The 14,153-nt window shown below is 51.6% G+C and overlaps 1 protein-coding gene across 4 annotated transcripts in view; it reads left to right on the forward strand.

The window, feature by feature from the left end:
• Positions 1 to 14,153, forward strand: part of RRBP1 (ribosome binding protein 1) — a 63,396-nt gene that overhangs the window by 22,779 nt on the left and 26,464 nt on the right. For all 4 annotated transcript variants that reach the window (XM_059406502.1, XM_059406503.1, XM_059406500.1 and 1 more), the window contains exon 2: positions 815 to 2,657. In XM_059406502.1, the coding sequence (XP_059262485.1) occupies positions 836 to 2,657 (1,822 nt within the window). In that variant the 5' untranslated portion in view covers positions 815 to 835. The remainder of the gene's footprint in view (positions 1 to 814; positions 2,658 to 14,153) is intronic.

Genomic DNA, 14,153 nt, shown 5'->3' on the forward strand with positions numbered 1-14,153 from the left:
GGACTTGGTTTAGTTTACATGGCATTTTTATTTTTAATCCATTGATTTCACTTTAGGAAAAAAAAAAGATTTCTAGACTAATTTGAAAAAGTAAGCGATATCTCAACATGGCGCTCACATTTCTACAACAATCAGCTATAGCTGGGTGACGCTTTCCCCCTAATTTGCTGGGACATTCTTGCCACAGTCCTCACCACTCCCCATTGCTCACCCCTGTCCATGCATGTGTTTATGTGCATCTTTGACCCCTGCAGTAGAGAATCTATCGAATTGTGATTGGGACTTCTGAGTCTCCAGGGTATTACATGTCTAGACCTGTACACTGCTGATGCTCTATTGCTTCCTATCCTAGCACTAATGGGGGCTGCTCATATCTTGCATAAAAACTTATATCTGGGGGTGCCTGGGTGGCACAGTCAGTTAAGCATTTGAATCTTGGTTTTGGCTCAGGTTGTGATTCAGGGTCATGAGATCGAGTCCCCGTGGGGCTTCAGGATCTTGGGATTGAGCCCCACGTCAGGCTCTGCATGGAGTCTGCTTAAGTTTCTTTGTACCCTCCCCAGCCTGTGAGTGCATGCTCACTTGCTCTCTCTCAAATAAATAAATCTTTTTTTTTTTTTTTTAAAGGTGCCTCACTTCTAAAGAGGGGCAGGAAGGAATGTATGACATCAGAGATTGCAGGAATTTGTTTCTTCTTTGAACTTACCAGTCTGAAGAATTAGTGAAAGGTTAAGTTTGGGGGTAGGGATGAGGATGGAAACTAATAAATGCTACAGTTTCTGCAAAAAGTAATCTACATGTATGTACTTGGCAGGTGAAAGGAAAGCAAGCCAGGATGGATATTTACGACACTCAGACCTTGGGGGTTGTGGTCTTCGGTGGATTCATGGTTGTTTCTGCCATTGGCATCTTCCTCGTGTCAACCTTCTCCATGAAGGAGACGTCCTATGAAGAAGCCCTGGCCAACCAGCGCAAGGAGATGGCGAAAACTCACCACCAGAAAGTGGAGAAGAAGAAGAAGGAGAAAACAGTGGAGAAGAAAGGAAAGACCAAGAAAAAGGAAGATAAACCTAATGGGAAGATACCTGACCATGAGCCAGTCCCCAACATGACCATCCTTCTCAAAGACCCAATGCGGGCACCTGCAGTGGCCATGGCTCCAACCCCAGTCCAGTCCCCCATGGTCATTGCCCCCATAGCCACGGTACCAGCCATGCCCCAAGAGAAGCTCGCCTCCTCCCCTAAGGACAAAAAGAAAAAGGAGAAAAAAGTGGCAAAGGTGGAACCAGCAGTCAGTTCTGTAGTGAATTCCATCCAAGTTCTTGCCTCCAAGGCTGCCATCTTAGAAACTGCTCCCAAGGAGGTGCCTATGGTGGTTGTGCCCCCAGTGGGTGCCAAGGCCAGTATCCCCGCCACTGGCACTGCACAGGGTAAAAAGGCAGAGGGAGCCCAGAACCAGAGCAAAAAGGCAGAAGGAACCCCCAACCAGGGCAAAAAGGCAGAGGGGGCTCCCAACCAGGGCAAAAAGGCAGAGGGAGCCCAGAATCAGGGCAAAAAGGCAGAGGGAGCCCAGAATCAGGGCAAAAAGGTAGAAGTGGCCCCAAACCAGGGCAAAAAAGCAGAGGGGGCCCAGAATCAAGGCAAAAAGGCAGAAGGAACTCCAAACCAGGGCAAAAAGGCAGAAGCGGCCCCCAACCAAGGCAAAAAGACAGATAGGGCCCCCAACCAGGGCAAAAAGGCAGAGGGAGCTCCCAACCAGGGCAAAAAAGTTGAGGGGGCCCAGAATCAAGGCAAAAAGACAGAAGGGGCACAGAATCAGGGCAAAAAGTCAGAGGGGGCCTCCAACCAGGGCAAAAAGGCAGAGGGGAGCCCCAATCAGGGCAAAAAGGTGGAAGTGGTTCAGAACCAGAGCAAAAAGGTAGAGGGAACCCCCAACCAAGGCAAAAAGGCAGAGGGGTCCCAGAACCAGGGCAAAAAGGCAGAGGGGTCCCAGAACCAGGGCAAAAAGGCTGAGGGGACCCAGAACCAGGGCAAAAAGGCAGAAGTGGCCCAGAACCAGGGCAAAAAGGCCGAGGGGGCCCCTAACCAGGGCAAAAAGGAGGGAACCCCAAACCAGGGCAAAAAGGCAGAGGGGACCCCCAACCAGGGTAAAAAGGCAGAGGGGGGCCCCAACCAGGGCAAAAAGGAAGGAACCCCAAACCAGGGCAAAAAGACAGAAGGGACCCCCAACCAGGGCAAAAAGACAGAGGGGGCCCAGAATCAAGGCAAAAAGGCTGAGGGGGGCCAGAATCAGGGCAAAAAAGCTGAGGGGGCCCAGAATCAGGGCAAAAAAGCCGAGGGGGCCCAGAATCAGGGCAAAAAGGCAGATTCCGTTGCTAATCAGGGCACAAAGGCAGAGGGTGTTGTGAGCCAGGGGAAAAAAGCAGAGGGGGCCCCCAATCAAGGCAAAAAGGCAGAGGGAACCTCAAACCAGGGCAAAAAGTCAGAAGGGTCCCCCAACCAGGGCAAAAAGGTGGATGCGTCTGTCAATCAGGGTAAAAAGGCAGAGTCAGCTCCTATCCAAGGCAAAAATGCAGATATGGTCCAGAGCCAAGATGCACCAAAGCAAGAAGCTCCTGCGAAGAAGAAGTCTGGTTCAAAGAAGAAAGGTGAGCCTGGTAAGTAGTTCTGATATCTCTGTGAACTTGGTGGGGGAAGCTATCCTTCAGTAGCCTATGGATTCATTCTGGGGGAGCCTTATGTATCAGTTAGCTGTTGCCATAGCAGAGCTGCATAACAAACATTCCAGAATTTGGTAGCTTACACCAGCAGTCATTTATTCATGTTCATGCTTCTGTTGAACTGGCTGAAGGTTGACTGATCTGGGTTGTCTCTGCTGAGTGGCTCATGTTTTGGCTCCTTGCTGCAGGTTGAACCTCAGTCTGTTGCACATGGGTTCCTTCTGGGCTCTAGCCTGAGGCCTCAGGGATTCTGGAGGGCAGAAGCCCTTCTCATGGTGATGGCAGAGCTGTGAAAGGATACATTTCAAGCCAGCATCCTGTTGGCCCGAGCAAGTCATGTGACCAAGCCAGCAGCAAGGGACAGGAAGCCCACTTTCTCCAGTGGGCCAGACTGCTACATGGCGTTGGAAAAGGTGTGAGGAAAAGAAAGGAATTGGGAATAGTAATTCCATCTGCCATGCAGTCTGGAACACTTCTGTGTCTGGGCAGATCTTCGAGGCCTGTGTTCTACCAGCCCGTTCTGTCGCTAACCTCACGTGGTACTCATGTCTGTGTGTTTGTTAAATGAATAATGGCAGGGTGTTTTAAAGGAGCGGTGGCATCCAACCCCACCCCACCCCCAGTTTTTCCTCTTCCCTATCCCAGTTACTTAGTGGGTCATTTTATGTACTTCTCAGATAATACAAGATAATACAGAACAGTAATTTTCTGTTATGTTTTGAGTGCATATTACTAGAGAAATTGGGCCAGTGAGTTCCGGTTTCATGTTCATCATTCATTTGATACGGTAGTCTTGCATTTTCTATTCTTTCTTTCTTTCTCCTCCCCCTTTTTTTTAAAGGTCTTTGAATAGGGGTGCCTGGCTGGCTCAGCTGGTAGAGCATGCGACTCTTGATCTCAGGGTCATGAGTTTGAGCCCCATGTTGGGCATGGAGCCCACTTAAAAAAAAAAAAAAAAAAAAAAAGACTGACTAGTCATTAGTTGTTTTGGAAAATTAATTGCATTTGTCTTAATGAGGCATCTTAGGAGATCTGAAATGTGTGGGCCTGTGCTTGGTAGCGCAAGGCCTTGTGTTTTTAGCTGGGTTTCCCTTTCTTACCCCTTTGTGAAGCTACATTCACTTTTTCCAGGTTTCCTCCTCCCCCAGCTTTGGGGGGGTATACCTTGTGAGGGGACCCTGTGCTGTGTGAGCAGCTCCAGGCTCCTGCTGAAGGTCAAGGATCAGCCCACCTGGCCACACGGGTCGGATCAGCCTTCCAAAGCCGTTTGAAAATCCAGATATTTAGCATCAGTCTGCCTCTGCACGCTGGAGGAAAGGCACACTGTCTTGTCTTTAAAGTGGTGTTCCACTTGACCCAGGAACAGGGTACTTGAGGCATGAAGACAGGGAGGGAACCAAGAACTGGCCTGTGTTCTGTAAAGCATGAGGTATGCTCAGAATAGAGCTTGCTGTGTCCTCTAGCCATTGTTACTGTGTTCGGCTTTAGACATGAAGTAAGGCATGGAATAGGTGCTTATGTTAGGAAGGAGGGCAAATGGTACTAATTTCCAGGTAATAGAGAGCCTTGTTTGGAGGAGGACCTAACTTTCTGACCTGTGTGAGCCCACATGGCAGCTTGCTGGTGTACAAAGCAATTCGGACAGAGAAAAGAAATACCATGGCTGGGATAAGAAAGATGAAATACTATGGAATGTGGCCAGTGCACCTGAGCCTGGCATTTGATGGACTTTTGATTGATTTGAATGCAACCCTCGACTAGCTCTCTGGTGCCCACAGTTCAAACTTCATGGCCCTGGAGCCCTCCCTGGCCTGAGGCAGGGTCTCCTCTATTCAGAGAAGGAACTCCTTCCTTTCCCTAAGCTTCTGCTCCTCCTCAGCAGGCAGCATCCCCCCAGTAGCCTAGGCTCCCCAGTTTCTGGATGCCCAGGGCCAGCCCAGCCCAAGTTGTACCCTTGAGTGCACAGGACCCTGGAGAAACTGGGGGTGGACAGGCCATGAACAGACACCCAGAAGCTCACCCGCAGCCCACAGACTAGAAGGTCAAAGGCAGGTGGCCAGGGCTGACTGCTGCCCCCTGAGCCAATGGAGGACCATGGGATGTGTAGTATGACTGCATGAAAAGAACGTGGTCTGCTTTCCACTAGACAACACGGTCATGGCTGCAAGACCAGAGCCACAAATGCTAAATATGAGTCCGATTAATTCTGGAGCACGAAACTCCATGTATGAGAGGTCATTGCAGCAGAAGGCTGAGCCCCACTCTGTAGGCAACTGGGAAAATCCATGCTGTCCATGGACTTGTTCTTCAGACCCTCAGTCTCCACAGCTTCTGGCTAATTAGAAACACAGAAAGAAACCAGATTTGCCAGAGAGGCAGGAATATCACTGCAAATGCCTCAAGGCTCCCAGAGTGGAGAAGGGTCTGGATGGCTCATCACTGACCTCTGACTTCAGAGTGCTTCCTCAGAGCAAGTCCTGAACTGCATGTCTGTATTTGGGAACACCAGACCCCCAAACTAAGGACAAAACACACACCTCACTCATTCTACCCTTGGGCCCACGATCACTTACAGATAAGAGGAGTGAAGCCGCTGGAAGCCAGCAGAGACACACCATCTTGCCCTGGCAGGGACTCAAGAGGTCCTTACTGTTCCCCTCCCCTACACCCCCATCTAGCAAGCTCTGGTCCTGAGACCAATGGCATTAGCGTCTCTTGGGAGCTGGTTAGAAATGCAGAGTCTCAGGCTCCACCCAGAACTACCGAGTCAGACTCCCTCTGGACAAATTCTGCAGGTGATTCATCCGCACGGCAAAGCTGAGGAAGCACTGCACTGGGGGAAGTTTCCAGAATTTCTGAACACAGACTGTCTTAGGAATAGTTGGTATTGGCGCACAGAGTGGTCTGCATCTGCCCCAGGGGGTGGGGGTTGGGGTTGGACTCGAAGATGGCTCTCCACCCAACCACAAGAACACAAGGCTGAGATCCCACCGTGCACACTTGGGAAAATGAAAAACGAAGTGTTAGTTTCTACCCCATGTCCCTAGACTCTCATGCTCCCTCTGAAGAATGAAGAAATTCACCTCTCAGGTATCCTATCTCCACTGTACATGATACTGTCTGTGGCTGGCGCTTCCTTCTGTGTGTCTCTGACCATCTATGCCACTGCTTTTGCGGCGAAGTGCCCCCTCTTGGCCTTTGCAGTCTTCTCATTGCAACATCGGAGAGAAGTCCCATCTCCCATCATCCAGGCCGATCCATGTTAGTTTTGGCTGTCTTGATGTTTTCCAGGGTTTGCTTTCTTTTTAAATTAAGTTTAATTCATCGAGCCCTTACATTTTTAGAGGGGTCCAGTCTAAGCAGACTCTTGCAAATCTTAAACATGCTGCCCGAGACCAGAACATTTCTTCCCCGCTGTTGACATGATGCTCCCTCCCCTCACTGGTCTGTAGTCACCTGTCACCCGTGGCTGCCTTCCCTGGATTGTGCAGGGAAGGGATGTGCAGGGAAGGGCATGGCCACCTGCACAGTCAGTTCTTTTGGACACTGCTGTTCTCAGCCAGAGCAACCAGGAGAGGAGAGGCCTGTGAAAATGAGCACGTCTCTGCAGCCCTTTGTTAGCACCACGCAGCTCATCTCGTGCCATGTTCTGTCTGCCTATATCCCGAGTGGCGTGGGGCATGGCCCCATTGTCCTCCTTATCCCAGTGCGATGTGACAAGTGAGGTCATGGAAGCTGCGGCCAGCCCATGGCACGTGGCAGATCAGCAAAACCTGCAAAACGTGCCCCGGAGCTGGGGGCACCACAGACGAGGGTGTGTCCGCAGTTGTCACCAGGTGGGCCCAGCAGGGTCCTCGCCGACAGGCACCCCAGAGAGAGACAGGGCAGGTGTGGAGGCGGACTCGGGACGTGCTTCTACAGGCCCAGCTTGGAGCTCTTCCAGCACTTCCGATCTGTTTTTCCTACAAGAACAAATCAGGGCCACGTGGCAGCTTTTTACTGCTTGTCATGGCCATTTTTGACAGTGAACACCTGCCTTCTAATCCATGCTTTAAAAATGTATTATTGTATAAATAACGTCCTTCCAGCAAACAAAATACGAGCAATACAGAAGTGTGGAAGGTGAAAGACCGAGTCTTTCCACTCCATGCCTCTCCTCACCCTTTCCCGGGGGAGCCCGGGAGACGTTCTGCTCAATACCGCAGCACACCCAGATGGGGCCTGCGGGGCACACAGCTTGGGGGGCTTGCTTTGCTTACCAGGGTACTGGTGACATCGTTTCCTACTGTACCTATGGGGCTGCTCCCTCCAGCTCCATCCTGCTTCAAAGCAGCAATGTCTCGTTTGTTTATTTATTTATTTATTTATTTATTTAAAGATTTTATTTATCAGAGAGAGAGGGGGGGAGAGAGCGAGCACAGGCAGACAGAATGGCAGGCAGAGGCAGAGGGAGAAGCAGGCTCCCTGCTGAGCAAGGAGCCCGATGTGGGACTCGATCCCAGGACGCTGGGATCATGACCTGAGCTGAAGGCAGCTGCTTAACCAACTGAGCCACCCAGGCGTCCCTCATTTGTTTATTTAAATGATATTTACTAGTGTGTGGTTTTTTTGGAAGGTGGATTTCTTTTTTTTTTTTTTACAATTTCAGAGAGAGTGAGTGGGGAGAGGGGTAGAGGGAGAGGATCTCCAGCAGACTACACTCAGCAGTCCAAGAGGCAGGGCTCGATCTCATGACCCTGAGATCGTGACCTGAGCTGAAACCAGGAGTCGGGTGCTCACCTGACCAAGCCACCCAGGCACCCCAAGAGTCAGCACCATGAATGCCATGGTGACGTATGTGTGTTAAAGTGTGAGCAGCTCTTTAGATACGGCATGGCCAAGTGGAAAGGCAGGTGCATTTTTAATTTAGGAGGACAGTGCTACATCACTCCCCAAAGACATTTCACGATTTCCTGTTCTCGCAGAGTGGTGACAGGCCCACATGAGTGTTTCCCAGAGCCTTGCACCCGACTTGACCTGTCCCATGGTGCTGTAGGAATAGCGATCACTTCAGGGGAGCATGAGAAACCCAGGGGTGCAATAAAGAGAAGGCACAGGTTCCTTTCTTATCATTGGCAGAAGAGGGAGCTCAGGGAACCGCAGAGAAGTAGCTATTTCCCCGCAACTAAAGCTCCGAGTGTGTGCAGCCTGCTTGCAGGCCTCGGCTGGCTCATTCTCCTGTTCGGTGTTTATTAGGAAAAGCTGTGGACCTCTTACAGGAAGTGCATTGTGTACCTGGTGGTGGTTTCTTGAAAATCTGTTTTTGCCCTCGGGCTCCGTCTTTACAGTACTTCTGCCAGCCTGCCTGCCCTGGGCTGCACGGGTGCTAACAGGCTGGTGAGCGGACGCTTTTTAGGTGAGCTGTTTCATCCCAGCGCCTGGAAGGGAGTCCAGGTTTGCACACTGCAGGCCTGGCCCCCCGATAAAGCAAAGACAGTCTTGGGGAATGTGGGGTGCTCATCTGCACACACTCCACACTGTCCGGCTTCTGCTGGAGTTCGGCATGCACACTGCTACTGCTGAGTGGGGCCCTCCCCTCCGGCACTGGCTTCAGCAGGGACCCCCTCCCCTGTCTGCGGCCTGTGTGCCCTGGGGTCAGAAGCTCATCGAGTCAGAGCCCAGGGGATCCCGGCCCACCTGCAGAAGGTAGAACCCGCTTTCAGACACCCCACAGTGACCCTGTTACACATACACACACACAAGTTCATGTGAGTGACAGGACCGTGGGTAAATTTTAGTTACCTTTCCTTTGCTTTCTGCATTTTCCATTTTTTTCGTGACCTGCGTTATTTTTTAGATGGAAAATTTAAAAAAACAAACTCCATTATTTGTCTGTGAGGCAAATAAACAGGCACTCACTGTACCAAGTGGAACTCCTCACCTTTCAGGCACCGTGAGGCAGCCCAGCCCTAATCATAGGTCCCTTGAGCATCTTCCAAGCATCAGAAAGGAATGCTGCTCCTTCAGGGGTCGTCCAGGTCAAGGGAGGAAAGTGACCAGTTCTCCTCATGCACATCCCAGCCCCTGGGTGCCCAGTGCATTGTCATGAACTGAGCTGAGATGGAGTTAGTGGCTCCCACATCTGTTAAACTGGCAGGATCTTGGGGGAGGTGGGGGAGGCTCAGCTCCATATGGCGCAATCCCTCCCCCACCCCTGGCCTCTCCTCCCAGAGCAGGCAAAAATGCACAAATAGGAGCATGTTCTTTAATCTAATGAAGCAGGGGTCACCAGAGGTCAGGGCAGATAGGGAAGAATTTTCAGACACACTAGGGAAACTTTGCTGAAGGGGTCTGTAGCTTAGCAGAGGCCCTAATCTTAAACCATGTGACTTGATAGGTGTGACACCCCTTTCTTCCCACAATCCCACCCCCCCAGCACCTCCCACAATGACCTTCTTGCACTGTGTGTTTGCTGGGTCACCACCAGGAACGTGACACTATTGTTCTCAACCAGATACTTGGTTAGGCATGTGGTTTATGAAGCTCCTTTCCATGCATTTATCCCCTTATAGGTTTGTAATGTGGATTTGTAGGTTTACGTGCTTTTCCAAAAGCCGAAACCGAAGTTCAGCTCTCTTTTTTGAGACTTCCCAGAAGTCACATGGACAGCAGATGGTGGCAGGGACAGCCTCAAGCCTTCATGCCTCCATTTGAGGCCCCTCTCAGGCCAGGCCCAGCCCTCCTCGGCAGCCTCTCTTCAGCCCCTTAGGGCTGGGGTATAGACAGGTGTGTATTGAGATTGGGTCTGATACTCTTTTCTTATGAACTGTTTTTCAGGGTTTGAAGCTCTGAAATCTCTGTAGGGCTTTTGAGCCTTTGTTCACTTTCTGTGTAAGTTCTTCAAACCAAAATTTTCTTTTTTGAAAGAACAAAAGCATTGCTTCGGGAAGGAGCCGAATCAGTATGGCACTGCCATGTCTTAGAGAAGTTGCTGGATGACATTTTTCCAGAACTCTCCATTCAGTCATCTTAAAACATGGCAGTGCTGGCGCTCCCGAGGCCACCCTGAGGCAGCTGCGGTCAGGAAGCCCACAGGTGCACAAATCTTGTCTTTTCTGCTAAAAATCTCGATCATTATTTAAGTAAGGCGTGTTCTCCTTGGACCACCTACATGCCTGAGGAAGCCTGCGGAAGGATCTTGCCCAGAAGTCCTACAGGGCTTGTCTTTCTTTAAGAAGTACTGTGATGTTTCTCTTCTCTCTCTCTCTTTTTTTCCTCTGGGTATAAACTGGATTTTGTTGAAATTTGGAGGAAAAAAGTATAATGAGTAAAAGTCATTTAATCTATGGGATTTTTAAATTCCATGAGGTATTATTCAACACACAGCCTCTGGGATTTGTTAAGATTACTTTTTTTCTTCAAAGTGAAAGGCCGGATTCAAAGGCCCCCAGATTGGGCTGCTCTGAATATTTTTGGTACTTTGTTCCATACAGTTAAAATGCCAGATATTAGTATCTGTGGCAGACAAGGAGCATGGCTGCTTCTCTGGGGATTGGATTGGGAGGGCAGGGTGGCCGCTGGGCAGTGGCGGACTTCGCAGCCTGAGCTGGGCGTAGGGTGTGTGCGTGCTGCCCAGGAGCCGCTGCCCCTTGCCTCCAGTGCAGTCATTGGATCTTCCGTCCGGGGCCTTGTAAGGGCTGCTTTCCCGCAAACTCATATGAGGACCCTTCGCAGCCTCCACCCCACAGTTTGAAGCCAGTGGGAAGACTGCCGACATGCTGGCCAGTCCCACATCTCTAGAGAAGGGTGTGCTTGCTGGCTTCTCTGTGGTGTTGTGGGGGTGCCCTTTGTATGTGGGCCAGCAGGAGTCAGGAGCTTGTCTCCGTCTCTAAGTCAGATGGTTGCTTGTGCAGTGGTGGGCTTCAAGGAGGCACAGGGGAGCCCTTCCTGGGGCCTTCAATCCGAGTTTGGTTCAGGATTGGGGATGTCAGGGCCTGGAGGTCCTGAGGTTGGGGTCTGGCTTCCTGCAGTAGAGCCATGCGGGGCCACTGGCCTACACTGTTGGGGTGGCCCTTGTGCAACATCTGGACGCAGCAGCCATTTGGCCTGCATCTGTGTGTCTGAGATAGGACAGGCCTGCAGAACTGGCCTGGATGTTCCCTGAGCAAACGAGTGTTTCTGCTACTGGAGTTCTCTCTCAGCCCCCTACACCTCACCCCCGGGGCAGGTTCCACTGGCAGAGTCCCTAGATTGACACCTGGGCCTCTGTCCCCCTAGCACAGCTTCTTCAGTGCCCTTGAGCCACCGCCCCCACGCCCCCGGGATTTTCCCTCCTCTGCCCCTGCCTCCCGCCTTGTCCCCGCCATGTGTACAGGCACAGACCTTTCTCCCTACTGGCCGTGCTCCTTGTCTATGAGATAGAATCCAGATCCTTGGGACCTAGGAAGACATAGACCCACTCTAGTCTCCCTTCCCTCTGCTCTGAAGAGCAAGGCCCTTCCAAGCCTCGTTGCTTGTCCTTGCTGCCCCCACCTTGAGCCAGCCCTCGCCTTCTTGGCTGAAGCATCTCCTGCTTTGAAATCTCTCCTGGCACCACGGCTGCAGTTGCTTCCTTGGCAGCACGCCCTCCCCACGTTCCTCTTATGTGGATTGGCTTCGTGGTGCCCACGCGTCCCATGTCTCCTCTGCCTCTTAGCTGGTGCTTCCACCTCCAACTTACCCTCCAGGCCCAGCAGTTTGCTGGCTGTCAGGTATACCACGTGAGCATACTGTGGATGGTGACCGCTGGGACCGGCCCACCCTGGGCAGCCTGCACCCGCCGCTGACATTGAGCTGTTGCATGGCCTGGGCCTTCATTCCCTCACTGATGAGCAGCTGTTGGCACCGCCCTGCTGGTGGAATTAGCTAGACGTGCACTGGGCAGGAGCTGGAACGTTTCAGTAACTGGACACCAAGAGGGGCTGCTGCCGACGCGGTGCTGGGCCATGGAGCCCTGTAGGGTCCTAAGCACTGACACTGGCTGCTGGGGATCCCAGTAGTTACACGAAGAGAAAACTGTCCACAGAGGATCCCGTAGTTGACAGCACAAAGACACTCCTAAGAGGCTGTTTGCAAGACCAGTTTAATTTTTGGTGACTAAAGCTCCCAACAGGGCCACAGAAGGGCACCTTATTTTGGAATTGGAGGTGTTAACGCACATTATCTAGTGGCTCGTGCTCCTTGGCTGGGGGCCTGGCGGGGGCAGAGGGCTCCTTGCTTTAATAAACATGAGAGGGTGCGAATGGAGCCGTGCCCCCCATGCTCCCTGCCCACACAAGGCGGGAGCCACAGGGTCTTTGGGCTGTGCCGCTCTGTCTGTGGGCCTGGCTCCTGGGCACCACCTTTGTGTGACCTCTCTATTCCTTTGGTGGGAGTCAGAGGAAGGGTTGAGTCCCTTTAGCCCCCCTGAGCCCCTCCCTTTGTGCATTGCCTCTTTTGGGGACCGGGTGTGGTGGGGCCTGGGACCCTTCTGTGACTAGGGCTTGAAGGTGGCCCCGCTGGTTGATTCTGTGGTGCTTTTTATGCTGGGTGTTGTTCCAAACGTGTTGGGATTTAATCTTTGCAATGAGGCTGTGAGAAAGGAAAGATTATTACCCCATTTTGAAGATGAGGGAACTGAGGCCATGGGAGGTGAAGCAACTTGCCCAAGGACACACAGGCAGGCAGGAGCTGAGCTGAAATTTGAGCCCAGGTCACCTGGCTCAGGGCCCTTTTTCTGACCATGCTGTCCTATAGCCTGAGGGCAGAGGTGACTTGCAGGCTAGACCTGGCCCACAGATGTGTTCAACGCCACAGTGGTTTGATTAATTTCTTTTTCATTGAGGTAGCTGTCAGCAGTAAAGGTCTGGAGGTGACCCATAAAAAGATCTCGTTTCTGGCTTTCCCTGGCAAGTCCACATCTCTGAGAGGACTGCATGGGAGCCATCCCCCAGAGGACAAGGAACGCGTCTGTGGTCACCTCGCTCAGGAGGTCACTACCCCCACCCCACCCCGAGTCAGACCGGTGCCATTCTTGCAGGGCCTGGCCCCTGGGGCTGTTCACTGGGTCTCCTGCTGGATGGGTCTGGATTACTTCAGAGCCACCGATGAGATACTGATCCTGTCTCCCCACTCCTTGCTTTCCTGCTGCGTCCTTCCTCAAGGCCGCCCTGGCATTTCAGACTCACAGAGGTGGGCAAAGCACAGGACCATGAAGGAACAGGCCCTCGAGAAGCTGACCCCACTAGGATTCACTGTCTCATGGTCTTTAGCAAGTCGGCTACCTAATGGACGAGACGTTGGTCTTCGACAAGTTTTAGTGCCTTAAGATCTCATGGTCCTGAGGATTGTTTCTAGTCTTCACATAATTGCTGGAGATGCACAGCGCACGGGCGTGGGTTAGCTTGTTAGCACCTTTTTTGTTGCAGGGAGTCCGCTTGCCCATTTCCCAGACACGGACATCAAAATGAGCTTAGTGCCACTGGTTTGGTGAGAGGATCTTGAAATGCAGAAGTGAATGCAACTCACATGGGGTCCCCACGTTCTGGTTTCTACTTCCAAGTGCTTTTTTCTTTCATTTTTACTTCCCCAGCTCTGGGGAGAGTAAAGACGGCACCATTCTTACCTAAAAAACTGAATGGAAAATTGTAAAGTTGTGGCTCCCTAAATATTTAAAGGGGGCATCCATATGAACACAGGGACTACTATGGAAGTTTCTGTGGGGAGATTGGGCAAGGGGCAGGGGAGAGTTCAGTGTTGCTGTACGTAGCTTCGGATTGTTCAGTTGTTCAAGTGAACCAATGGCTTGGTTCCCTGATAAATCTAATAAAATTTAGTACAATCGGATTAGGAAGTTTGCATAAAGGTGAATGGCGCTTACAGAACACCCTTGGGAACATTCTGGGGTCTGTCTCCCTGGCCCTCCAGGAGGGTGCGCAGTCTGTCGAGACTGCCGAGTCTGTGAGGAAGCAGATCCATGGCAAAAATTAATCTATTAAAAATCTATTATATTTTATTGAACCCAGTTTGCCCCAAGTAGTATCATTTCAACATGCAGTCGATACGGAAAATCATTACAGATGTTTTACATTCTTTTTTTCCCCCTATACCAAGCCTTCAAAACCTGAGGTGCACTTGTACCTTGTAGCACACCTGGGTTCATGACAGCCGCATTTCAAGGGCCCAGGGGCCCTGCGTGGCTGGTGGCTGGTAGCTGGCATGGTGGGACAGTGCAGGAAGGGGGGACACTGTGCAGGGCTTGGCCTCAGAGGGGCTGTCCTGCCCTGTCTGACCCCAGCTGTGTCTTTGAAGAGTGGATGTCCCTCTTCTGGAAAACCTTAGCAGTAAGCATCTTTCTACAGGCTGAGGGGGAAACGCGGGGTGGGGGTGGGGGCTGTAAACCAAAATGCTAACGGTGGGGTTTTCTTCTAGTAGCAA

Source organism: Mustela nigripes, chromosome 7 (genome assembly GCF_022355385.1).
Source record: "Mustela nigripes isolate SB6536 chromosome 7, MUSNIG.SB6536, whole genome shotgun sequence".
Lineage (NCBI taxonomy): Eukaryota > Metazoa > Chordata > Mammalia > Carnivora > Mustelidae > Mustela > Mustela nigripes.